At 47.4% G+C, this 25,241-nt stretch overlaps 1 protein-coding gene across 1 annotated transcript in view; it reads left to right on the top strand.

The window, feature by feature from the left end:
* Positions 1–2,886: 2,886 nt before the first annotated feature.
* Positions 2,887–25,241, top strand: part of MYH16 (myosin heavy chain 16) — a 57,023-nt gene continuing 34,668 nt past the window's right edge. The window contains exons 1-18 of the mRNA XM_037028414.1: positions 2,887–2,902; positions 3,291–3,563; positions 5,893–6,036; positions 9,713–9,869; positions 10,521–10,548; positions 10,853–10,949; positions 11,570–11,662; positions 12,214–12,277; positions 13,059–13,157; positions 14,598–14,701; positions 15,774–15,912; positions 16,245–16,513; positions 18,095–18,265; positions 19,965–20,147; positions 21,753–21,879; positions 22,615–22,673; positions 23,573–23,660; positions 24,041–24,158. Of these exons, the coding sequence (XP_036884309.1) occupies positions 3,354–3,563; positions 5,893–6,036; positions 9,713–9,869; positions 10,521–10,548; positions 10,853–10,949; positions 11,570–11,662; positions 12,214–12,277; positions 13,059–13,157; positions 14,598–14,701; positions 15,774–15,912; positions 16,245–16,513; positions 18,095–18,265; positions 19,965–20,147; positions 21,753–21,879; positions 22,615–22,673; positions 23,573–23,660; positions 24,041–24,158 (2,150 nt within the window). The 5' untranslated portion in view covers positions 2,887–2,902; positions 3,291–3,353. The remainder of the gene's footprint in view (positions 2,903–3,290; positions 3,564–5,892; positions 6,037–9,712; positions 9,870–10,520; positions 10,549–10,852; positions 10,950–11,569; positions 11,663–12,213; positions 12,278–13,058; positions 13,158–14,597; positions 14,702–15,773; positions 15,913–16,244; positions 16,514–18,094; positions 18,266–19,964; positions 20,148–21,752; positions 21,880–22,614; positions 22,674–23,572; positions 23,661–24,040; positions 24,159–25,241) is intronic.

Raw genomic sequence — 25,241 nt, 5'->3', positions numbered from 1 at the left:
CAATGGGAGGAAGGCAAATGTCCTAGAACTGGGGCATTCACTGATCCCCCCTGAGGGACGCACGAGTATCCAGTCAGGCCCTGAAAGGTGAGGCCAGCTGCCCCACTGGAGTCCTGAGGGGTTCTTTTCTTTTTTAAGGTTTTGCTGGCTCAGACCTGTTGGGCAGGTATAAAAGGGAAAGGCCAGCCTCTGCTGGACACCCAGTCTCTTCCATTGTGGTGTCAGGTGGGTACCACACGGGATGGTGGAAGAGATGGGAAATGGGGTGGGGGTTCCTAGAGGAGCCACCTGAGGTAAGTAGATGAAATGAAGAGAGATGAATGGGCAAGCAGCAGCAGGGGATAAGCATTTCTTGGGCACCTGCCTGACCCAGGGGTTGCAGAGTGGGGACCTCGTTCAATGCTCCAAGAGACTTGGACCTACAGGACTTGGGCTACATTCCACAATGAGGCAGGAGCATCTGGATTCCAACCCAGATCAGCCCCACTTCGCTGCACTGTGCATGGGGGCACGGGGAGGGGAGTGGCAGGGGAGGGTGCTGGATTGACGCTGGGTTCAGCCCCAGCCCCGCCTTTTCCATACTCTGTCATGCACCTCTTCTCCCTGAGGACCCTTATAGCTTTTGCATTCAGTGAGCTAAATTTTTATGTGGTACTTGATTTTTTTAAAATGGGTCTTGGTTGTCAAAGATGCCTGGAAAGAGCCATTGTCCAGGAGGAGAGGACAGGAGTGGTTTGATGCAGGGGGACTTGGAGTTGGGGTCCTAACTGAGAAGGAGGCTGGTGGCCACTGGGAGGGGTGGAGCCTCATTGTCAGAGGCCTGTACAGTCCTCGGGTATGACTGGTCCCAGGGATCGGTGCCCCAGGCCTCCAGGCCAGGACAACAGCAATAACACTTCAGCTGGTGGTTCACAGCAAAACCACCATTAAGAAAGTACAAGTAGCCATATTGTAATAAACAAAGGAGGGTTTCTAACCCTCTCCCATTAGAACAATTGAAAAGGAATCCAGCCCTCAGAAGCAGTTCTTTTGGTTTAATGATGAGTCTAATGCATTTTAATCAGAACTGGATGATACTTGCATTTTCTTTTCATGTGAATTTTGGTCTTGTCTCCCTGGTGACTTCCATCTATGTTAAACAGAACCAGGCAGATGAGACAGCAATGAGACAACGCAACTGAGCCAGAAGGGACTACAAATGACAAAAGGAAGTGCATGTTGAGCAATTATGTCTTCCCTAAAAGGAGTGAGGGAGGCCCAAGGAGGCCACTGAGCTCTCAAGGTGACCTGTGGCCCAGCTGAGTGAGACACAAGTCTCCTGGATGCTGGATGAAGACTGCTCAAGGCCATTGGCAGGAACCAATCCTCAGGGAGCCCTGAGGACTCCCTACCCAGGGCTCCTCAGTGACTGGACTCAGGAGGGATTAGACAGGGCTCTCACACTGGGCTCAGGCATCTTCCATGGGAAAACCATCCCATCGTGATTTTCACTGTTTTCACCTGAAATGTACCATTTCCTCCGCTTTTAACACAGGCAACAAGTCACAGTCATATTAACTGTACCTGTGACTTTGTCATCAATGAAAGTCACTGATATTTTCATATCATGTAACAACTGTTGCAAAAAGCTCAAAAGATCATTAATTCGCAACATTGCTTCAGAACAGTGGCTATTAGACCTGCTGTTAGATTGTGTTGTTTGATGTGTTAGTAAAGAAGCACATGTTACTGTATCATACATGTTTAATATTTTGTTAATTATGTTTTAATGCCATTTGTCTTCTTAGTGACCCTATATATTTTATTAACTGAATTTAAAACATTTTATCCAATGGAACTGCAGACATCACCAGATGGCACAAGACCCCCTCACTGTCCTCCTCTCATTTGTAGTTTCTATGGAATGGACCATCTCTGGGGTTGGGGAACCCAGGCTCCAGCCAGAACTCTCTAAGCCAGACCCCAAGGAGACAAGAAGAGGAGAAAGAGTCTGGCTTTGCCTCCACTGCTTGCCTGTCCTGGCTCAGCCTCTTTTGGAAACACCAGGACCCCTGGGTTTCCAGGGGTCCCCAGGGCCCCTCCTGGGACAGCTTGGTGCAGCAGGGGTCAGGGGCACAGTAGTGAGACCCCCCCATCTCCAGCTGGGTTATTTAAAGGTGGAAGCTGGACTCGGCCTCCAGAACTGCAAAGGGGCTCAGAATCACAACTCCCCCCAAACTTTAATAAGTTTCTTCTCTCCCAAGACAATCTGAGACACTCAGTTCTCCTTCCTGGTGGTTTGGTGAAATTGCCTGGGTCTGGAAAGTAAGAGGCCCAGGCTGGCCTCATCTTAAGAAAGGTAATCACTGAACCTGGGCAATTACTTGTAACCAGGTCTCACTTAGCATCTGGCAATTCCTGTGGACTTCTGATCAGATTAGTGTTTTAAAATGCATAAAATAAACTATATAGGGTTACAAAGGAAACTGATGGCATTAAACAACAGTTATCAAAATATTAAAACATCAATGTGTGATATAGTAATTAACAGTGTACTGCTTTGTTAGTGGATTTTAATAACCTCCAATTGAGGGTCTAATAAGACCAGAATTTCAAAGTCGAGGTAAAGCTACCATATTTTTCAGACTATAAGATGAAACCCCCAATTTGAGAGGAATAATGGTTGTTAATGCTGCTGTTGAGTTCTGTTTACATTTATGTTGGTGAAATATTATGTTATTTATGTTAGTAAATATTTTACCACATTTTTTGCTTCAAAAAAATTTTCTCTGTTTTCCTCTTTTAAAACCTAGATGCATCTTATGGTCCAAAAAGTATAGTAAATACCATTTTGCGATATCTGCAAGCACACTAAAAGGAAAGTAGCTGTGGTTTCTGTTGGGGACAATCCACAACAGTTCTGGTACTACCATGGCTTGTGGCCTCTGCTCATACCTTAAGGGAAAATGAAAACCAAGTGGTGATCATTTTTTTTTTGTCTCTTTTGTGGTTGAAAGTTCTTGCTTTAACCCCTCCTGGCTCTAGTCTCCTCATCCACAAAATGATCCAGCCTTACCTCACAGCCTGAATGTAAATGGTATATCAGACAAAAAAAAAATGCAGAGGCATTTTTTTCCTTAGTGGGGTGTAAACAATTCTGAGAAGTTAATAGCTTATTCTAAGTCATTAAGACCCAATGTTACCAAGACATCAAAAGTAACATGAGAAGCAACCCCCTGTCTCTCTTGGGGTCTTCGCCTCAGCCCATACATCAGTCCCGACAAACTGCCCTTGCTCTCTTTCCCCTACAGCACCTAAGGAAGTCCTGGTTCCCACTCTTTGTTCCTTCTTGCTTCTCCCTTGGCCAAGCCACAATGCCTGGTGGATATAAAGGTGAATGTGGGGACGATGTGGACCCAATGCCCTTCCTGGCACCTCCTGAAAAGGAGAGGATCGAAGCCATGAACAAGCCCTATGACATCAAGAGGTCCTGCTGGGTCAAAGACGAGAAGGAGGGCTTTGTGGCCGGAGAGATCCAGTCTGAGCAGGGGGACCAAGTCACCGTGAAGACTGTCAACAACCAGGTGAGTGGGGAATAATCTCCAGGATGAAACTGAGCTTTGGAAGTGGCAGACACTCAGACTCTGTGTCCATGCTTCTGCTCAAGAGGCAGGGCGGCAGAAAGAGCAGATGCCTCTAGCCCCATGTGCTGGGTTCAAGTTCAGGCACAATGACACTCAAGGTGTAGTCCAGGGAAAGACACTTTTCCTCTCTGAGCTTTGGCTCTCTCACAATAGAGATTCCAACATGATAGGACATAGGAAAGTACTTTGTGTGCTCTAAAACAATACATATGTACAAGAGATTATCATGGGTTACTCATCTTTAAGGTCCCAAACAGTTCTCCTGTGAAATCTGTTTTCTAAGAGGGAGAGAGAGCCTCCCACCCATCAGTGGATGCACTATATGCCCGTGACAGCATGAAGAATGCGAGACATTGCCTGGAGCACTCTGGCCAACCTGGGTGAGCTCTTTAGTTGCACAAACAACAGATGGTGGCTCTGAGCCCCTTGCTGCCTGGTGGTGGTGTGCTGGAGCGGGCTTGCATGGACCAAACACCAAACATTCAAGATTTGCAGCCAGTTGTTAAACCTTTGTCATCTTGATGTCAGCCATGGTGGCAGTATCTACATGATGGGAATTGACAAATGGTACAAATCAGAGATTTTTTTCCCCATACAAGGGGTTTACCAGCACACCACTCTCTCTGCTAATCCACCCTGTCTAACTCTGAGGGGTGACGTGAGAAAATGAATAGAAAATTTCTTTTATTAAATCCCTACCCTGCTCCAGACTCCTGGTGAGGCACTGAACAATGTGTTTAATCCTGTTGATAACCTTACGTAGTAGGATTTATTGATCCTATTTTGCAAGACTTTAGGTGACTTGTCCATGGTCACGATGATGAACTCATTCAAAGCTAGAGCATCTGGCTCAAACACCCATGTGCCCTCTACTTCACCACGCCATCTCTCCATGGTGGCTGCAAAGGGGCAGTGTGAGGTCAGTGCTTGGTTAATTTCATGCATAAAAGAAGCCAGGGACTTTCCATGATGAGAATTTGCAATAGTTGAGCTATACTTTGCATTGCCCTTTCAGGGAAGTGACTGGAGAGAAATGTGGCTATAGTGGGATTAAAGTGGATTTGAACATAAAAGTCAGCCTGATTCTCAGGAGGAACATACTTTTCAGAAGGGCAGAGCATTATAGTGTTGTACGAAATGATGGACAATAAACATAGAGCCCCAGAGGTCCCAGTTTGGATGCAATTTAAGAATAATACTTCTCTGAGCTTCTGCAGTGGACACACCATCCAGCCAGACAGAAGAGACTGACTCACTTGGTTCCTAAGACAAAGGCTGGAGCTGAGAGATAAGTGTTTGCTTATGGATGAAGCCCTGAGAGCTGGAAACCACTGGAAATGGACTCTGAATAAAACCTAGCTTGACTTACTAGGGGTATGGTGACCATTACTGGGTGGATTTTCCAGAACTGTCAAGGTCTCAAATTATCTGCCTATCAGACTCATAAATTATTAAAAGTCTCAAAATTCAAATGTATGTTTAAGCCTCATATCTCAGGCTGTAGGCAGTTCAAAGATTTTTTTTTTTTTTTCTGGATCACAGGTCTTAAGCTTTGGCCCCAGATGATGAAACTTAAAAGTTGGTGCTAGTTTGCATTTACAGATGAAAACCAGGGTGCACAAGGGGGCAGGATTTGCCTGCCATGTGCAGGAACTCGGACTCTTAATGATGTACATCTACTGCCCAACACCCATTGTTCTGCTCCTTTTCTTTGTCTCATTTGCTGGCTTGTTTTCAGTTTTATCCTTCCAAGTGGTTTGGTGGGAGCAGGAGAATATCCCTTTTTTAATTAAAAAATTCATTACTATTTAGAAGCCACCACTAACTCCCAAGGCAGAGAGCCAAGAGTCACATCTCTGCAAAGTGTCACTGGGATCAATGAGGAAGGTCTGATCAACTACCAGAATGGACTTGGTGCGAAAAGAAGCATAGGCCAGAGGTGTTCTGAATGTAGCGAGGGAAATTCACATCTTACAAGTCATTTTTCCATAATCCCACTTAAGTTCGTATAATTCTCCCAGAAACCAACCATGGAGGCTATTGTCATCCCTATTTCAGAGAGCAGGATGTTAGGGCTCATATGACCTCAGAAGTTCCTCCCCTTCCCATGCTGCACAGGGAGATGGCTGGACCAGAAGCTAGGCCCACTGGATACCTGACTCCAGCACATTCCAGGAGAGTGCATGTGTAGTAACCAGTGCCAGATGCTGCCGTGGCTATGGTGGTACTACTCCCTAATTTATGTTCTATGTCTTGAAATCTCCCCCAGACTGTCACCGTGAAGAAGGATGATATCCAGCAGATGAACCCACCCAAATTCTACCAGGCCAATGACATGGCAGACATGACCTTCTTGAATGAGGCCAGTGTCCTGAACAATCTGCGCCAACGCTATGTCAACATGAGGATCTATGTGAGTGCCTGGGGCTGGGGGAGAGAAGGAAGTGGGCACTGCAGGTCTTCGGCCCCTGTCCTGATAGGAGGGGCAGCTACTCTACCTTCCCCAGCAACCAATGCACATTATGACACAGACAAGGGCACAGAGACTGTTTCTGACCCATTAGAACTTCTACTCCAAGCTTTCAACATCTCAGTGATGGCACCATCTCCCACAGGCAGCTGAAATACATTTTGTTGAAGCTGTTACCCAGAAGTCTCCCTCCCTACCCTGATGCAGTCACCAGCAAGCAGTGTCCACTGCATTGTGGAAGAGACATGAGACAAATTCACACAGACTACCAAGTCCTGTGGAGAAAAAGGGATGACACAGCCATTTTCTCAAGGGGAGAGCACCATGGCCCTTGCTTTGACAAGTTTTAATTGCTTTTCTGGGCACATTACATTGAGGAGGGTCCTCATTTGCTATGCACAGGTTTGCTTTAGGTGGTTATCTTTTACAGAAAACAAAGGGAAGAATGATGCTAATTACTTCAAAGAAAAGGATGTTGCAGACCAAGGGCAAAAGTGATTGAACTGGTTACACACCATACTGGAGAGGTTTAGCACAGACTTTAGGAAGTTATAGGAAGCATCTGCTGCCTCAATTCAGGATGAGGGAGTTTTAGCAAAGGCAAGTCTCATAGCAGTCTAGGTACAATGCAGGCCTGATTCCCCGCAGGAGAACCTATCCATGTGTTTGGGTCCTGTGCATTAGACCTCACTTTCCACTGGCCTTTCGAGTGGGAGCTGGGCCCCATCACACAGAATGGTCTCCTATATTTCCCCCCTTTGTTTCTGGTAAGGACCACTATAGATCCCACAAAGCTTGCTTCTTGCTAGTCTCTCACACAACCCTAGGAAAATAATTTGTAAATGCATCAAAGTACACAGAGCATGGTTATAATCAGTAAGCAACCAGCAGCTCCAAAGACCCACATTCTCAGATTAAGACCATCAATCATTGTCAGGCAATAATGATCAAATAGATAACATTCAAAGAACTATAAGGACTTATTTTGAGTCAGGGTCAGATAGCTAAAGGGCCATAAAACTTTAGGGAAACAAACTTATTTCAGGCTTGGACCCTTATCATTTAAATTGAGGGTATTAGCAAGCAGGTTTCACAGGATTTTCTGCATTCTTTCTTAGGGCTGACCCCCGCTGGGATCCTGCCCTTTCCAGCACAGGGCCACACCCACATCTGGCATTGTTTCAGGCTTAGGTTGAGCAGGGGAAGTAAGGCAGCCAAGAGATTAGGAGACTTCTTGCAGACAGAATGAGGACTCAGGCTATGTCATAGCCAAGGGGTGGGGGTCCTTTACCCCTTTTTCTATAGCCCCCCAAGTCCTTCCCTGAGGCCCCCCTTGTGATCATGCCTGTTTTAGGTCGTCCATCCCTTGAGGAATCTTACCCATCATTGGCTAACCAATCATTCACTGGGGGCCAGGTACGGTGAAGTAAAGTGAACAGAGGTGGTGCTCCTATCAGGGAGATAAGCTTAATCTCCTCAATGGCTTAGGTTCCCCAAGTCTCTCACCCAGCCTTAGCCATGGGAGTTTACAGTTTCTGAAACTAGGCAGGGGGATTCCCAACATCATCCTACACCACCCCCACAAACTCCACAATCAAAATATCATTTTCCCTTTAGTGACTTTATTGGCTTGATTAGAAGTCCCTCCCTGCCCCACCATCCATCCATCTATCCATCCATTCATTTATGTATCCTTCCCTCTCTCCTTGTTTTCTTCCTTTCTTCCTCATCTTTCTTCCTCCATTCTACCCATCCATCTAATTATTCATTCAACAAACATTGTGCACTATGCTGGAATGAGCAAAGTGGTTTACCATCAGTCCCCTGACCACCTTGGAAATCCAAAGACAGAAATATGATTTCCTGAAAGTGCTGGTGGCTACATTCAGCATGGGGCGTAAGGAATTTTGGGTCTTTGCCCCTCTGGATATCTTTACTAAAACAGAAAGATGTTTATCTGGTAGAAATAGATGAGGTGGGTCCTGCCTTCAAGGTCAGGCGCCCCTGGGGATTTCTGGTGATTTGCAGTGATAGCCAAGATGGCTGCTGCATGCTTCCTTCCCTCAACCTACTTCAATACTACCTTAGTTCCACATTCAAGGCCCTGTCAGCACCAAAGCCCCAGGCCGTGCTGATAGAGTGCTACAAAGCTCTTGGAAATATTTGCTGGGCTTGGAGACTGGTGAGGACACCATTGGACCTCAGGTCTGGAAAGAACCACGTTCTCCTTGGCTGAGCCTGGAGCTTGAACTGAGAATGTCTGTATGGGCTTGATGGCCAAACTCAGGGTTGTGGCCTACTCGGAGTCACTCTGCAGCCAAGCCCTTGCTCACCTTGGGTGGCCATGCCTTAGTCTTTGGGCTGAGGGAGTGTAGGCTCTGTGGAATGTGGCCTAAGGGCCAAAGGCAAGGAGTCTCCTCTTAAGGCACCTCAGTTGCTGGTTGAACATCTCTGCCAGGCAGGGGCTGCTCCACAGCTGCAGCTGCTTCCCTTTCACGTCCCTCCTGTAAGGGAAGATGGGGAACCTGTCCTTTCATTCTGTCCAAAACAGGGATATAACTGGTTTCCAGGCCAATGTCTGCACTACCCACCACCCCTGCTGATATAGGGCTAGAGAGAAAGAGTGATTAAATGACTGGAGTCCCAGGATGAGACACTGTATATCATACTTACAACTCAATAGGATTCCTTGTAAAACTTAATATATCACTGCTATATTAAGGAGAAGCTGGGATTGGCAGGGGCTGGAGAGGATTGTAGTGGGGGCAGTAGTCCCACTGGACCACAGTGGAAAGTCTTAAAGTTGAACTGTAAAGAGGCACAGAGCAGAGACAGCAGATCCATATGAGTGTCCTGCGAGGAGAAGGGAGAGTCTGGAAGCCATAGATGGGCACCCAGGAATTTGGCCATTTCCTGCCCTCACTTATTCTCTGCTCAGATAATTTCTTGTACTACCTCATTGGTTTTTCTGATTCTTTTTATGGGATGGTTTTCTTACAAAATTGCCTCGAGATGAAAAGAGAAGCTGACATTTCTTTTTAAAAGTAGATCAAACCCAACTGCCTACCGGTAGGGGATCGTACTCACACAGTGAGCACCACACAGCTGTTAAAACACCCCAGAAATCTCTGTGAATTCCCATGGGAAAACCTCCCAGATATATTAAGGGGAGAAAGAAATACATAAAACAGTATTATAAAATACTACTATCTTTAGTTTTAAAAACAAGGTGGGGCATAAGAACGTGTCTCTGAATTTGTTTGTGTATGCAGCAGGAACCACAGACATAAATATTAGAAAGCGCTTCCCTGTGGAAGGATGGGGGCAGGCACTGCACAGTTGGGGGAACTTTTTACTACATGTTTGTCCATACAGTGACTGTGTTATCTATTCAAATAATTAAACCAAAGAAAAATGAAACATATCTGTTAAGGAGAAGACTTGTTTTCCTTACTGAATAAAGACCCAGACATAGATTTTTGCCCCCAGAAGGACACCATTCTATCTCTCCAGGCTGGCAGTGACCTCCAGCCAGGCTGCTCTATGACAGGCTGGAGCCCAGAGGGAGGAAGGCTGCAGAAGGAAGGGCCAGCTAACCATCTTCCTTTCCTCCCACCAGACCTACTCGGGCTTATTCTGCGTGACAGTCAACCCCTACAGGTGGCTGCCCATCTACGGGGCCCGAGTGGCCAACATGTACAAAGGCAAGAAGCGCACAGAGATGCCACCCCACCTCTTCTCCATCTCAGACAATGCCTACCACGACATGCTCATGGGTGAGTGGGGTGGGGCCTGCTGGGGCTCTCGTGGTGGGTGACAGGTGCTCCTTTGCCATTGTTACTCAAAATGCATAAAAACTATGTGCTATCCAATCCCAACCCTGACCCTGCACCACCTGCTGCAGTTTTTTGCTAAATGTTGGACAGCAACAGAATGCGATTTTAACACCAGACACCAGTCAGTGATCAGTGAGTGCACTTGCTAAGTACCAGCCCTACCTTGGCCCTATCTCATTTAAGTGTCACAAAAGCCAGGATGCCAAGTTCAGTAGCTCGCCCAGAACTCAAGTCAACTTTTAACCATTCCTTGTATGATCTCTGCCATACAGTACAGAGGCCCCATGAAGTAATTTTTATTATCATTTCTCTTTATTTTGCTTATGATGGGGTAGCTTTATGGGACAGGCTAGTAGAAACAGGGTAGATGGTCAGTTTTCGTCCCTTTCTGCAAAGTTTGATGTAGAGGCTGGCGTGTTACCACAGACCCTGCAGGACCCAGGGTTTTCAGACTCACCTGGCTTCTGCAGCTACTCTCCAAGTTGGGTGGGATGCAGGGAGACGCAGACTGTTTGGCAAAGATAATGTCAGATGTCTAGTTTCTAAGTGTTTCCTAATTACATTTTCCAATTGCTGTTTTCTTCCCTGCAGATCGTGAAAATCAGTCTATGCTAATCACGTAAGTGTCCCTTCTGTCCTTCCGTCTATACACATATAATTGTCTGTGTCTTACATGTGTAAATAAGCCCTCTTATATTAACTGGTGGGCCCTTGTATAGAAATATGTGGGCAGTAGTGGGATTAGACAATTAGTAAATCTGCACCTGCTAAACTAAGGGGACCCCCCATGTCCATAAGCCCCCACCTGCCTGTCAGCTGAACGGTGAAAGGTGGTCACACTTGGCTGCACCTTTATCGCCCCCTCCTCTGCTGCTACTCCTCTGTCAGTGCTTCACTTGTCTGCTCCCGTTTCCCACCCATAGTGGAGAATCTGGTGCTGGCAAGACTGAGAACACGAAGAAGGTCATCCAGTACTTTGCCAACATCGGAGGAACTGGCAAACAGTCCACAGATACGAAGGTAGGGCTGACTGCGCAGGCTCAGGCCTGTCATCCTTGGCCCGCCCCATCTTTGGGCCCATGGGGCAGCACCCCTGTGACCCTCACAGCTGGTCTGTGGATTAGGGCCATTTCACAGACAAGAAAGCTGAGGCTTGGAAAGAAGTGACTTGGTTGGGGTCACACAGGGAGAAGGTGGCTACAGGCCCGGGTCTTCTCCCACTGGATGAACTCTGCTGTGCAGGCCACATCTGACGCGCAGGCCCTGGGGCGCAAGAAGCATTAGCTGTGCCAGTGGTGCCATCAAATGCCAACAAAGAAAAGGGGGTTGGGAGAGAGACCAGGGATGCCCAGGGAGCATGTTCAGCTTGCCCAGGGGTGTCCACCAAGAGCAAAGTGAGGAAACAACAGCTAAGAATCAAGGCCTATCATCAGCTAGGTGCCCCTCCAACGTTGGAGCCTGCAGGGGGACAGTCATCATGCAGTGGCCCTCCTCCCAGGTCCCCTCCCACCCCAATTTCCTAGCCTCTCAAACCTGTTCCCCTCCTGGTTCCTGGCACATAAGCCACTGTCACTTGAAAGCCCTGGGTCCCCAGGCAGTAGCCCACAGGCCATCCCACCTGGTGTTTCTGTCTGGGGCAGGGGTCCCTGGAGGATCAAATCATCCAGGCAAACCCCGTGCTGGAGGCTTTTGGAAATGCCAAGACCACCAGGAACAACAACTCCTCTCGCTTTGTAAGTGTGAGCAGCCGCAGCAGTGGGCCCTGGGGGAGGTGGGCCCTGGGGGAGGTAGGATGGGGATCCTCACCCCATTGCAGGTAAGTGAATTGAGGCTGATTTACACACACCAACGGGATTAGGCAAGTCACGGCATCCCCTCCCCAGAGATTTTTGTGTCAGGGTCTATATCAAACAGAGCTCACTCTGGTAACCTAAATCAAGGTGCTTAAACGCAGAGACTTGGGAGCACGGTGGTGTTGGGGCTGTGAAGTCAGACAGGGGAGCCAGAGATGTGCAATGTCTGGAAGCTGTGGACCCTCTCCCCAATCCTGTGAGGTTACCTCACAGACCCAAGACTGAGCTCCAGAATCCATCCACCTCCCCTGCCCATCTGTATGAGACATTCATGACTCAGAATAAGCCATGCCTGGCCCAATTACATTCCCAAAGTGCTCCATGAATTCAGGGGGGCTGCCAACGAGTGATGACGGCCAAACCTGGGCCATGTGTTGCTCTAGAACTATGCACACACTCCCTCACGACCCTCCCCTCTCCTCCCTGCTCAGGGCAAGTTCATCCGGATCCACTTCGGAACAACAGGCAAACTTGCTGGAGCTGACATTGAGAGCTGTGAGNGCTCACTCCGGTAACCTAAATCAAGGTGCTTAAACGCAGAGACTTGGGAGCACGGTGGTGTTGGGGCTGTGACGTCAGACAGGGGAGCCAGAGATGTGCAATGTCTGGAAGCTGTGGACCCTCTCCCCAATCCTGTGAGGTTACCTCACAGACCCAAGACTGAGCTCCAGAATCCATCCACCTCCCCTGCCCATCTGTATGAGACATTCATGACTCAGAATAAGCCATGCCTGGCCCAATTACATTCCCAAAGTGCTCCATGAATTCAGGGGGGCTGCCAACGAGTGATGACGGCCAAACCTGGGCCATGTGTTGCTCTAGAACTATGCACACACTCCCTCACGACCCTCCCCTCTCCTCCCTGCTCAGGGCAAGTTCATCCGGATCCACTTCGGAACAACAGGCAAACTTGCTGGAGCTGACATTGAGAGCTGTGAGTTGGCCCTTTCAGGGGGGGTTCTTCCAGGCAGGCCCAGTTCCATAATGTGTGGGGCTCTGTGCAAAGTGACAGTGAGGGGCCCCCTATTGAAAAAGTATTAGGAATTTCAAAATAGGAACATTTGGAACATTCTATCAAGGTGGGGGGGGGCCCTCCTGAGCGAAGCCTGACTGCCACCATCCACAGCCAGGGCCCCCTAAAGCTGTGTGTCTGGGGGAGAGGGAACAATGAACCCAGGACTGGCTTTGGCACTGGGCTTTGTGGAGAGGAACCCTGCACCCTGCACTCCAGGCAGAATGGGCTGAGCTTACAGGCATTTTGCTTATTCTCTTCCAGATCTCTTAGAGAAATCTCGTGTCATCTCACAGCAAGCAGCTGAGAGGGGCTACCACATTTTCTACCAGATCCTCTCTAACAAGAAGCCTGAACTTGTTGGTAAAGATCTTTATGTCTGTCTGCCTGCCTCCGAACTCACTTTTCCTCTTATTTCAATAACAAACAAACAAAAAAAAACTCCCTTGTGCGGAGCCCGTGGTTCTGCCTGAATCCCTTTCGTTTACAGTTATGTGAGTAGGTTACAGGGAAACTTCTCAAAGTACTGCTCCCATCTTGTCTTCACAACAGCCTTATGAGGCTTAACTCCATTGTCTGCCCATTTCACAGACGGGGCTTTGGGATGCCTGCAACTCATGGCTGAGACATAGCCCTGGGATGCAGAGATCAGCCCTCTTGTGCCTTGGACCTGCTGCCTCTGGGCCCAATGCTCAGACAGCAGCAGAGAAGTCAGCCAAGGACCACAGTTAGCCCTGCCAATGTTGCCAGTGCAGTAACAGCAGGCTGCGCTCTGGGGCAACACAGCTCACGCTGAGGGCACTGCTTGGCCAGCAGAGTGCAGTCATCCTCTCAGCCAGATGCCCTTGGGCGGACACCAACCTGTTCAGCTGTCTTTGGCAGGACTGCACAGGATGTCAGGGCAGGGGATGTGGGGATAAAGACTCAATCTTCCATATACACACCTCCTGACCCAGCCAGAGACTAGGGCATTGTACACCATCCCCACTCATAGGTGGGCTTTACTTGTGTTCAACACAGTATACTTTTAATTAATGAAAGCCAATTTCCTAGTTTCTCTGAAGTAGCAGAAGATCTAGTGCTATGTGCTTGTTCTCCCATGTGGGACTAATCAGGGCAGCTGAATGGTGGTGGCCCCTTTAGATGGAGCTAAGGCTCTCCTTTTTACCATACTCCCCACCAAACTCTATTGCCTCCCTGGTGCAGCATGGCAGCCTCCATTTATCTTCATTCTGGAGCTGTAGTTTTTCTCAATAGTAGAGATGAAAGAAAAGATAAGTATTTCTTGCACTGATGTCTCTTCCAAAAGTAAAAAAAAAAAGACTAAGAAGGACACACATTTGAAGAAAAATGAAAGTGAGGATATTTCTTTGTGGAAGCAGCAATGTTCCATACACATTATAGAAATGATTATTACTGCCCACTGCTATCATGCATTATCTGCTGCCTTAGAGTCTGACCTGCTCTTCTCAGGAGATGGAAAGGAGAAAGATGTGAATTCATTTACTCCAAAAATATCTATTGGGTGCCTACTAGATGCCAGGTACTGGGCCAAGTGACAGCGGACACAAGTCCCTGAGACTCTTTTGCCACTCTCAAGCTCCTCCTGTGACCTGTTCAAGTCCCTCCATGACTCTGGATGATCCCAGAAGGAGGGGACCACATGTTGCTCAGCTCTGTAACCTCCACAATGCCCACCATCACTCTTGGCACATGAGAGGCATTTAGAGATATTGGTTAAAAACGAAAGGGAAGAAGGACATGTGTCACCAAGCCCTTAACTCTCTTTCCTGCTCTTGGCAGAGAGTTTGCTGCTGGTCCCCAACCCTAAAGAGTACCACTGGGTGAGCCAGGGTGTCACCATGGTGGAGAACATGGACGACGGGGAGGAGCTGCAGATCACAGACGTAAGTGGGTGGGAACGGCTGGTGAAAGACAAAGAGAGTCAACAGGGAGACTTGGGGGGCCTGTATGCACTACCATCAGAATTGGGGTCAGGGAGAGCCCCTAAGAGTCGTCAAGCAACAGCCCCAGATTCTTCCCTGGATTTTTCTGGGGTTGCAGTTAGTGTTTCTCCTAAGCCTGTCACAGCAAGCAGAATTTCTCTTTGCAGCATTGAGCTGGAATTGCATAGAGAACCCCAAAGATTCCACAATAAACTAGAATTCCATAGGCACTTAAGGAGGCCATGTACGTCACGGATTTTTTTAATCCTCCTCCAAGGACACACATCAATTTTAGAGAAAGGGAAACGGAGAGAGGGAGGGAGAAATGGGGCGGGGGGGAGAGAGAAACATCATTGTAATGAGAGAAACGTGGATCCCTTGCCTCTAGTACACACCCTGACAGGGGACTAAACCTGCAACCTAGGCATGTGCCCTGACCAGGAATCGAACCCACAATCTTTCAGTTTATGGAACAATACTCCAACCAACTGAGACACACCTGCCAGGGCTACTCCATACATTTGTTTCCCCTTTCCAGTCCAGCTAGACATTCCTATTACACCCTCCCTTCCTCCTTTTATGGCACTGAGCACCTGTGACTTCTGTTAAGAGTATTTGTGTAATCTCTCTTGTTTGTCAACACAATTGATTCTTGATGCATCTTTGCCTTCTCTTCTCCCAAAACCTAGCATGAAGCCTTAACAATAATAAAGATGGTAATAATGATACTACTTCTCAGTTTTTATTGTGGGTCAAGCACTGGACTAAACATGTATTCAGCATTTTGATTTATCCTTATGACCACCTACTATCGCCATTTTGCCAAAGACTAAACAGAGGCCAGAGAGGTTAAACAAATGCAGTGACTACATTGCGGAACATCTGGTCTGGGCCCTTGGAGAAAAACAGACCTCCCTGATCAGGGCGGTCTCATCTCCAACGTCCACACCACGGTTCATTGGCAATGTGGTGGCCTCTACTCGGGAATGCGAAGCATGGAGATTCTTGGCTTTCTCCTCCCTGGGCCTTGCAGGTTGCCTTTGACGTGTTGGGCTTCAGCGCTGAGGAGAAGATGAGTGTTTATAAGCTGACGGGGGGCATCATGCACTTTGGCAACATGAAGTTCAAGCAGAAGCCCAGAGAGGAGCAAGCTGAAGTGGACACCACCGAGGGTAGGTGTTGGGCTGGGTGGGGCTGATCGGGGAGGAGGCAGCCAGTGGCAGGGCTCTCCAGGGCTTTGTGCACATTTCAGAGACATGCTGTAAACCAAGGATGTTCCTTGAATGTCCAGACAATGATATTCTCAGAGAGACATGATTTTGGTTTCAATACTCCACTTTGCCACTTGACCTTGAGGGAGTGTGGGAACCATCTCAGACCTCTGTTTTCTCATTAGCTAGATAGGATCTTCCCTCCACCCTCACATCACCTAGGGAGACCACGCTAAGTTTCTCAGGACACCCTTTTGTTTCACTCACCTGGTTTTATTTCCATCCCTGTTCAGTGGCTGACAAAGTCGCCCATCTCATGGGTCTCAATTCCGGGGAACTCCAGAAGGGCATCACCCGGCCTCGGGTCAAAGTAGGCAACGAGTTTGTGCAAAAGGGCCAGAACATGGAACAATGCAACAACTCCATTGGGGCGCTGGGCAAGGCTGTCTACGACAAGATGTTCAAGTGGCTGGTGGCCAGGATCAACAAGACCTTGGACACCAAGATGCAGAGGCAATTCTTCATCGGGGTGCTGGACATTGCCGGCTTCGAGATCTTTGAGGTGTGCCTGGCCTTGCCTTTCGTTTCTGCTTTGGGGTGGCCATCCTCCCTTTATAAATTACTTTTCACCACGGTTCTCTTGTTTCTTGCCTTGAACCTTGGATAGGCCAATTTTAGTTTGCTCCCGGGTATCCAACTTTTGGCCACCAGAAAGTGTCATCTTCATTTCCCTAGTCATAGAGAATGATAACAGATAGAGTGAGTGTGTGCTGGACCTGACCTGTACTGGCTCACAAGAGCTGATTGTTAAATGATCTGGAATTTTGTGAGCCAGCTGACATCATATTGATACATGGCCCTGGTGTGAGTATTTATACCATGGAAATTAACCAACATTACATATTGGGCTTTTCTTTTTTTGAGAGAGAAAGAGAGAGCTGACTTACCAGCACATACTGGGGGCCTCCCACAGAAATGAGATTCTGCTCTCATCATAAGACTAGTATTCTGGGTCAGGAAGGTTTTACCTTGACAATTGGAAGCAGCATGATTAAGAATCAATAGACTGGTTCTGGACTCAGGCTGGCCACCAACTAGTTGTCCACCCCTGTCTGAGCCTCCATATTCTCACCTCTAAAATGAACAGGCTGGAGGAGATGATCTCTAAGGTGCATTTCAGCTCTGCTGTCTTATTATTCTAAGATGTCTACTAGCCACAGACGGATTTGTTTAAACAGCTCAGCCCAGTTTCTTTCAGGTTCTAAAAGGCTAATTTGGTGGCTGTCTACAATAGAATAATTTAATCTCATAGGGAGAAGGAGCCTTAGAGTTTCCAAACTGTGCTCCCTGGAATCCTGGGCAGCCACCGACAGTCAGCAGGAGGGGGACTAGGGAAGGAGGAGGATGCCTTGTGCCAACAGCAGAGTGTGTGCAACAAACAGACAGGAATCAAACCCCAGCTCAGCCATTTCCAAGCTGTGCGAGCCTCTGTCCCCCACATACAAATGGAAACACTAACCATTCTTGCCTTATAAGGTTTTTTGAGCAGATGCAGCTCAGCCCAGGGTCAGATGTGTGCACGTGACCCATGAATATTGCTCTGTGATTTCAGTGGCACTTCGACCTATTTTTCACATGAGGTTTTAGCACGGGGTTTCATTCAGAGAAAGAAGTCTCTGACTTAAAAAAGGAGGCCATATAAATCCCTCAAACCCCTTCATTCTCCAGATAAGGAATGAGAAAAACTACACAGAGAACAGTCCAAAGGCACAGCAGGGGTCAGATCCATAGAACATCTAAGATAATTTTTATATCTGGCAAAAAAATGGTTCTTTCCATGAAGATTTTTGTTAACCTCACAGGGCCAGAGTCTGGCTGCCAAGGTCTCAGTCCTGGAAGCAGCATTGTGTGGCCAGGGCATGTTCTCCAGCTGCTTGGTCTTTGCAGGGAGAGTAATGAAGAAGGGCTTCTTACAGGGCCGAGGGAGCTACTGGTGAGATGGTTGGTGTTAAGTCATTGGGGACAGTGTCTAACATGAGTTGGCCATCAGCGATTTTAGCTCTGCTATGGCTTATCATTTGGTCCTGGGAGAGGCTCTGTCAGTGCCTGGGCTGAGACCCCTCTTTCTGTCCTCCTGCCACAGTTCAACAGCTTTGAGCAACTGTGCATCAACTTCACCAACGAGAAGCTGCAGCAGTTCTTCAACCACCACATGTTCGTGCTGGAGCAGGAGGAGTACAAGAGGGAGGGCATCGAATGGGTCTTCATAGACTTTGGCCTTGACCTGCAGGCCTGCATTGACCTCCTGGAAAAGGTAACCTGCTTCTTAAAGGAGGGGCTTGGAGAGAGGCTGGGGCCCTGACCAGGGCTCATGTCAAGAGGATTTTACTGGGGTCGGCAGGGAGGTGGCACCTGAATTTGGTGCAGTCAGCAACACCACTGATGACCTTGGTTTTTCTGACCTCTAGCTTCTTCTCTGCAAAATGGGTACAACAGTGACTACAGTGACCACAGTTAGTTGGCCTGTTGAACGCATTAATTCATTGAATCATCACAAGCTACCATATGTGGGAGATAAATTAGTATAACCATTTCATAGATGGAAACATTGAGGCACAGAGAAGGGATGTCATTTGTCCAAGGTCGTACAGCCTGTGAATGGCAGAGTCAGGCTCCCATCCAGGCAATCTGATAGTCTCCCCTGTAATCACACCATAGGGATTTTGGTGTTTTAGCTGATGAACTAGTTCAAGAATAGACATGGTTTAACTAAATGCAGAAAAGGAATAGAAAAAAGACATTTATGGGACAGATGACCAAATATGAACAAAGTATATTCATAGTATTGCACCTGGTTCTTTTTAATCATACAGAGTAAAATATATTAACGTTTGGAGAAGTTGGATGAAGGGTATATAGAAATGCTTTACATGATTTTTGCAAGCCTGAAATTGTATCAAAGTAAAAAGTTAAAATATAAAAAAAAATAAAAAAAGAACATGTCTTGTCTCCTCAGCCAGCAATTTTCAACCAGTGTGCTGCAAGAATTTTTAAAACATGCACTATCTGACTATTCAGTCAGGGGCACTGACGTCTTTTTCCTTAGATTGTCAAGTGAAAATGACAACAGCCAACGTAACGATAACCATCCAGTGTGAATGAATCAAAATTATATTTCTTTTTCTGTCAAATTGGCAAAAAAAATGTATTTTGGGTGTGCCACAGATTTTTAGTAATTAGTTTATGTGTGCCATGAGATGAAAAAGGTTGAAAATTGCTGTCATAGGCGCCTTCTTCGGCCTCTCCTAGAGAATTGATCATTAAGACAGCAGGGCGTCTCCGATGTGGGCTCAGCTTTCACTCCCCAGGAAAACTGTCTCCAAAATCAGGCTGTGTGCATGATTCGCCCATCCACCCACACCTACGAATAAATCCCTGCCCGGCTGTCACAGAGCCTGGAATGTTCTCGTGGTCAAACTTTGGGGTTGAGCATTACCCTCTTCCAGAAATCTTCTTTAAAAATCCAGACCCTGCACAGAAGGGGGAATATTTAGGCACTAATAGCATTTATGAGCTCCACTTTTTTGTGTAAGTGGAGACCTAGAACATGAGGCCCCTCAGTAACCAGGAATGTCATTGAGAAGAAGGAGTAGCTACAAGCAGATAAATCAAACACAAACAGGTCAGGTGTTACTGATCTCACCCTTTTCCTGAGGGCCAGACCTGTCTGGCACCACTGTTTGGGTGGCATTAATACTTGGGGAGCTATTTGTCCCCTTCAGACTTCAGTCTTCCCTTCATCTGGACTTCATGAATTCTAGTCTCTTTCAAGTCTAAATGGCCATGGCATTCAAAGACCAGACCATGCAGCACCAGGCACCATTCCCAGAGTTCTGCTTCCTGGCCACATGGGTGTGTGGGCACCCATCCCAACAACCCTCGGCCAACATCAAAGTGCCCTCTTTGGGATTCTGTGGGCCCCTCTGATGCTACCCACTCCTCTTCTCTTCTAGCCCATGGGTATCTTCTCCATTTTGGAGGAACAGTGTGTCTTCCCCAAGGCCACCGATGCCACATTCAAGGCAGCCCTGTATGACAACCACCTGGGCAAGTCCAGCAACTTCCTCAAACCCAAAGGAGGAGGAAAGGGCAAGGTGCCCGAGGCCCACTTTGAGCTCGTCCACTATGCGGGCACCGTGAGTATTATCCTGTGGCCACCTGCTGGCTGCTGTTCCCGCCTACTATTATGGGTTCATCCTGACACACCCTTCTGGAAGCTTCCAGCCTCCAACTAGTACAGCCACAATAGAACAAGGTGATCAGCTCATTGAAATAAACTTCAATTCATACTCCCCCATCGTTTCTTTATCAGAGAATTCAAAAGCTGTCCAGCCAAGGGTGCCTGCCAGGGAGTGACCAATTGTTTGTGGCCTCAGAATTGCCAGGGCCACACCATTGTCTATAGCCCATGGTTTGACAGCTAAACTTCCATCTTGGTCAGAAATGAGAACACTTAAAAAAAATTTCATAAGCCCATTAACTAGTCTCCAAATGATTAACCCATCTCTCTGGCAGCTTGTGACCACCAAACCAGCAAGGTGACATCTATGAAGTTGCTTTTCACTCATGACAAACTCAGTCCTGAGGGAAGGGGAAGATTAAGTGCCCTCAGGACTCAGGTTCTATTTGAATAACTGATTAGGGTGACAACATTCATCCATCCAGCTTATAAAAACGTGTTTGACTTCCTTGGGAGTTCAGTATTGCCAAAAATGCCAGTGTTGCTGTTACTACTAGAGTTTATGGATCCTCCTCAACTCTTGGGTTGAAATACAAGGAAACAGCAGCCTGAGCCCAGAGCTGTCAGGAAAGCTGCTATCAGATTAGACATCAAGACCAAGATTTTATCATTGCATCAACCATAGCAACGTCAGTTACTCGCAAAATGAATAGTACTGACACGTAGAGCAAGTAGCAGGCTTGGGGCCAAATTGCAGATCTCCGCTTCATCTCCCACACTATGAGAAGCAACGGAATACTTATAGCAACAGAATGTTAAGAGTGAAATGGAGGATCTGCACTTCCAACAAGGCTCTAAAATAAAGCCCAGAAATGACAAGCATGTATGTGCTGTAGAGGAAATGAGAAGCCTCCTTTGACTGAGGCAAATGTCACTACTTCATCATTTGAGCTTCCCATCTGCTCCCTCAGTTCTCGGTACTCAATGGAAGGATCTGAAAGTCTCCTTCATCTTCACCTCTCTAGCTGGTACCACAGGGCAAATGGGAAACAGAAATTTGTGGGTGTTCAATTACCTGGACACATGGAGCCCCAATTGTGGATGAATAGAGCACTTCCCCCCACTAATTCCACGAGGCAATGACAGGGGTATATATGCTTCTCAGCAAGGAGAAACCAAATGCCCTTGCAGGGAGTTGTCCACTGGTCAAGTCCAGTCACTGACAGCAAGATCAGCTCACCTGAGCAAAAGAAGATCCAGGGGTCAGGGAGGCTCAGAGTGGCCAGCAAAACATGACATGCAAGAGAAAGTCATAGACCAACAGAGAGTAGCTGAGAGTCCTGGTTTGTGGGCAAAGCCCAGAGGCAGGGTGCCCTAGAAATTAAATTGCAAATAACTAAGAAATCAAATATTATGGGGCCCCTACCTGCGATATCCCAGGACTCCAGGCAAGTCATCAGGACAAGAACGGAAGCACCAGGAGATGGGAGATTGATCTTGGGAACTGAGAGAAGATAGAGCTGTAGGAAGAATGTACTCACTGGTATTTGTCCCTTTCCAGGTGGGTTACAACATCACGGGCTGGCTGGAAAAGAACAAAGACCCCTTGAATGAAACAGTGGTGGGCTTGTTCCAGAAATCAAGCCTGCCAATCCTGGCCTTTCTCTTCAAAGAAGAGGAGGCTCCAGGTATGGCTGAACCCTTGTGTCAGGTCTCCCTGTGCAGATGCCCTTCAGTGACCAGTATGGAAAGAAACAAAATTTTTTATTCAACCCTCATTGGATGGATGGATGGATGGATGACATGTTGCTTAAGGCAGACCATAGAAGATATTGCCTTAGAGGGATGCAGATGCAACAACTGAATTGATCACTAGGCCCTTATCACCTCTAGGCAGAACAACACTGCTAGGGAAAAGCTATGCCCAAAACAAGCTCTCTGCACTTATTTTCTGCTCTCTTCTCTCCTTTGACTGAGGCAAATGCCAAGTCCAGCCTTGCTTCCCACAGGCTGCGTGGGTGAGAGCTACTTGCTGGAGCTGCCACTCAGTGGGGCAAACATTACAAATCTCATTTGGCTCAGAGATGTTTTCACCACCAACATGCAATTCTTCAGATAGACTGTGGGCTCTTCCTCCTCCCTAAGCGATAGGAGAAGTTTATGCCAGAAGTTTATGCTCTTGTGCCAGCCCTAAATCACAAAGGGCTACCCCCTCTCCAGGGAGCCCAGCACTCCTTTTGGCAATCATGCAATAATGGGCCTACTGGCCCACTCCCTGGTGCATCTTATTTTCCTGGTGGGAGGGCCCTGCCTCATCTAGCCCTAAAAAAAAGCTCTTTTAAAACCAGAGAATGTATGTCCTTGAGACAGCCCCCCGCCCATGCTGGGTGCTAAAGGGAAACATGTGTGTCTCACTTTCTCAGCTGGAGCCAAGAAGCAGAAGAGAGGGTCCTCCTTCATGACAGTCTCCAATTTCTACAGGGTGAGTAGGGGCTGCCCCAGAGGCCACCTTCCATCTAGTGCACCTATCCCTTCCTTTCCATGGTATGATGGTTTGACTGCAACCTTACAACCAAGAACAGGATGGTTTCATTTCTATGACTATGGTTTCCTCTTGCATTCGAGGAGTCACAGAACCACATGACCATAGAGCAGAAATTACCCTAAGAGATGGTCCAGTCCAACTGTGTCATTTCAGACTGAAACCTAGAAAGTGACGAGACTTGCCCAGCATGACAAATGGAGAGATGTCAATGGCTAAGCTCTAGTGTCTAGAGTTAGTTGGTACATCCTTCACAAAGTTTGGGCTTTACTGGAAACATTCCAAAGTGTAGAAATGCAGCCCTTGGGGAGATGTTACACAAAGAAAAATTCTGATATTTCCCAAGGATCAGCTGTCCTAAGGCAGAGTGGGTTGCCTCATTGGAGGTATCCAAGGGGAGCAGGAGGGATCGTTTGGTAAGGAGGTTAACAAAGGACAGGGGTTTGTCCACACATGAGCACTGTGGCTCCCTCCACTACTAAGATTCTACAATGACCCAGCACTGAATGAGCAAGAGTCCTGCTTCTTGTAAATCATGTCACGTTAAGCAAGTCAGTGGATCTTGAAGAGTCCTGCCATCCAGCAGAACTTTCCACAATGACAGAAATGTTATCTTCCTTTTAAGATGGCAACCACTATTCAATATGCTGCCCAGTGTGGTAGTCACTAGCAATATGTAGTGAGCGAGCACTTCAAAGTGGCTGCTGAGATTGAAAGAACTGAATTTTAATCTTGATTTAATTAATTAAACTCTAAATAAATGCATCTCCTGGGCATGGATATCCTGCAACACCAATGTCATGCTTTACTCACTATTTTTCTTTTTCCTCCAACCTCAGGAGCAGTTAAATAAGCTGATGACCACTCTCCACAGCACTGCCCCCCATTTTGTCCGCTGTATCGTCCCCAATGAGTTCAAGCAATCAGGTACATCATGAGGACATGTCTCCCTGCCGGCAGTTCTCACGATCTGCAAATTTGGTGTTTGCTCCAAATTAAGTCCACTTTCAATAACCAGGGATGATTGGAGCTAAACAGAGTATGAAAGAGTCCTCAACAGTGGATCATCAGAAAATTGTGTTCTAGTTGCTTTGTATAGCAGAATGCTGTCCACCCACACAGAAGTCACAGGCAGGAGAGCCTTTGGGTCTTTGCTGAATTGTGAGGGACCAGGGATACCCGGTCAGTGATGGGAGAAGACTGGGGTTGATAACATGGATACTCAGGTCAGCCTCCATGAGTAGAGGACAGCCACCTGTCCCACCATAGGGTAATGATTCCCCATCCTGTGCCCTCCCTCTTGGCAGGTGTGGTGGATGCCCACCTAATCATGCACCAGCTGGCTTGCAATGGAGTCCTGGAAGGTATCCGTATTTGCAGGAAGGGCTTTCCAAACAGGCTGCAATACCCAGAGTTCAAACAAAGGTGAGTAATGTCTTCATGAAACCTTGAATACGGTTCTCATTTTTGAAGGATTGACAATGGATAACTATATCATTGTCACAGACACTATAGGTATGATGATGTTTGCAGCCTCGCTGTCACTACTTCGGTACTTTACTACCTCAGCCCAACTTTTAACTGTCGACACCTGCATTTCTTTGCCCGAGGGCTTTCTCTGGTGTCTTGGCTACTTGGCAGGCTGAAAGCATCAGGAATTAATGCCTCCCCATATGCATCCTTCAACCAATGACTAAGTATAGTTGGCAGATAATATTTCAGCTCCCTCACCCTTCTGGTGGGCTGGCACTGAAGTGTGTCCTATACTGACTGTCAGATCAGATAGCAGCGTGCTAGTAAATGTTTAACAACAGGCTCTCCAGGTTATTAAAAAAAAGAGGAAGGCCTGTTTTATAGTGTCTGCCTGTATCTATGGCTTAAATACTCCCACCATGGCTAATTTCAAGCTACCAAGGTGCCATCACTCACTGAATGTGATGTTGGAAAGAGATGCACACTATTCCTTCTTGTCAGCCAGCAGGGGCAGGTTCCAGCTCACCACTGCTCCTGGTGTCCCCAGCAGGATTAAGACCCAGTTGCCTGTTGTGATAACTGGTTTGATAACATGCCTCTTGCTTCCCACTCCACCTCCCAACTCTATCACCTCCCAATTAATTACTTGTGCTTGAATCCTGGTCTCAGTGTTTATTTCTGGGAGAACCAGAAGCAAGTCCCCATCTGTTGGGAGTATTTTACTTCTAGCCCCTCTCTAGACCATGTGACCACAGATTGTTGGGGTAGGAAGGATCACGTGAGGTCCTCTTGCCCGAGTCATCTGAAGCTTCCCCTAACTAGGAAAGCACTCGTCCAAGATCACTAAGGGGACTGCTGGTGGGTCAAGAAAAAAAATGGTTCTCCTATGCCTGGGAGAACAGAAGGAGTTTGGTGTCTGCATTTTTATGAACACCTGTCCTCTAACCTCCCACCTGCAGTGACATCCAGTCCCCAAAGTCTCCTGTCGGACCCATCTCTCTGCCTGCTGGGGCCTCTGTAAAACAAGCCTGTTCC

This window comes from Sturnira hondurensis, unplaced genomic scaffold, assembly GCF_014824575.4.
Source record: "Sturnira hondurensis isolate 20B ecotype Veracruz unplaced genomic scaffold, ASM1482457v3 Scaffold0001509, whole genome shotgun sequence".
In the NCBI taxonomy this organism is placed as follows: Eukaryota; Metazoa; Chordata; class Mammalia; order Chiroptera; family Phyllostomidae; genus Sturnira; species Sturnira hondurensis.
This window is presented reverse-complemented; position numbering and strand designations above follow the sequence as displayed.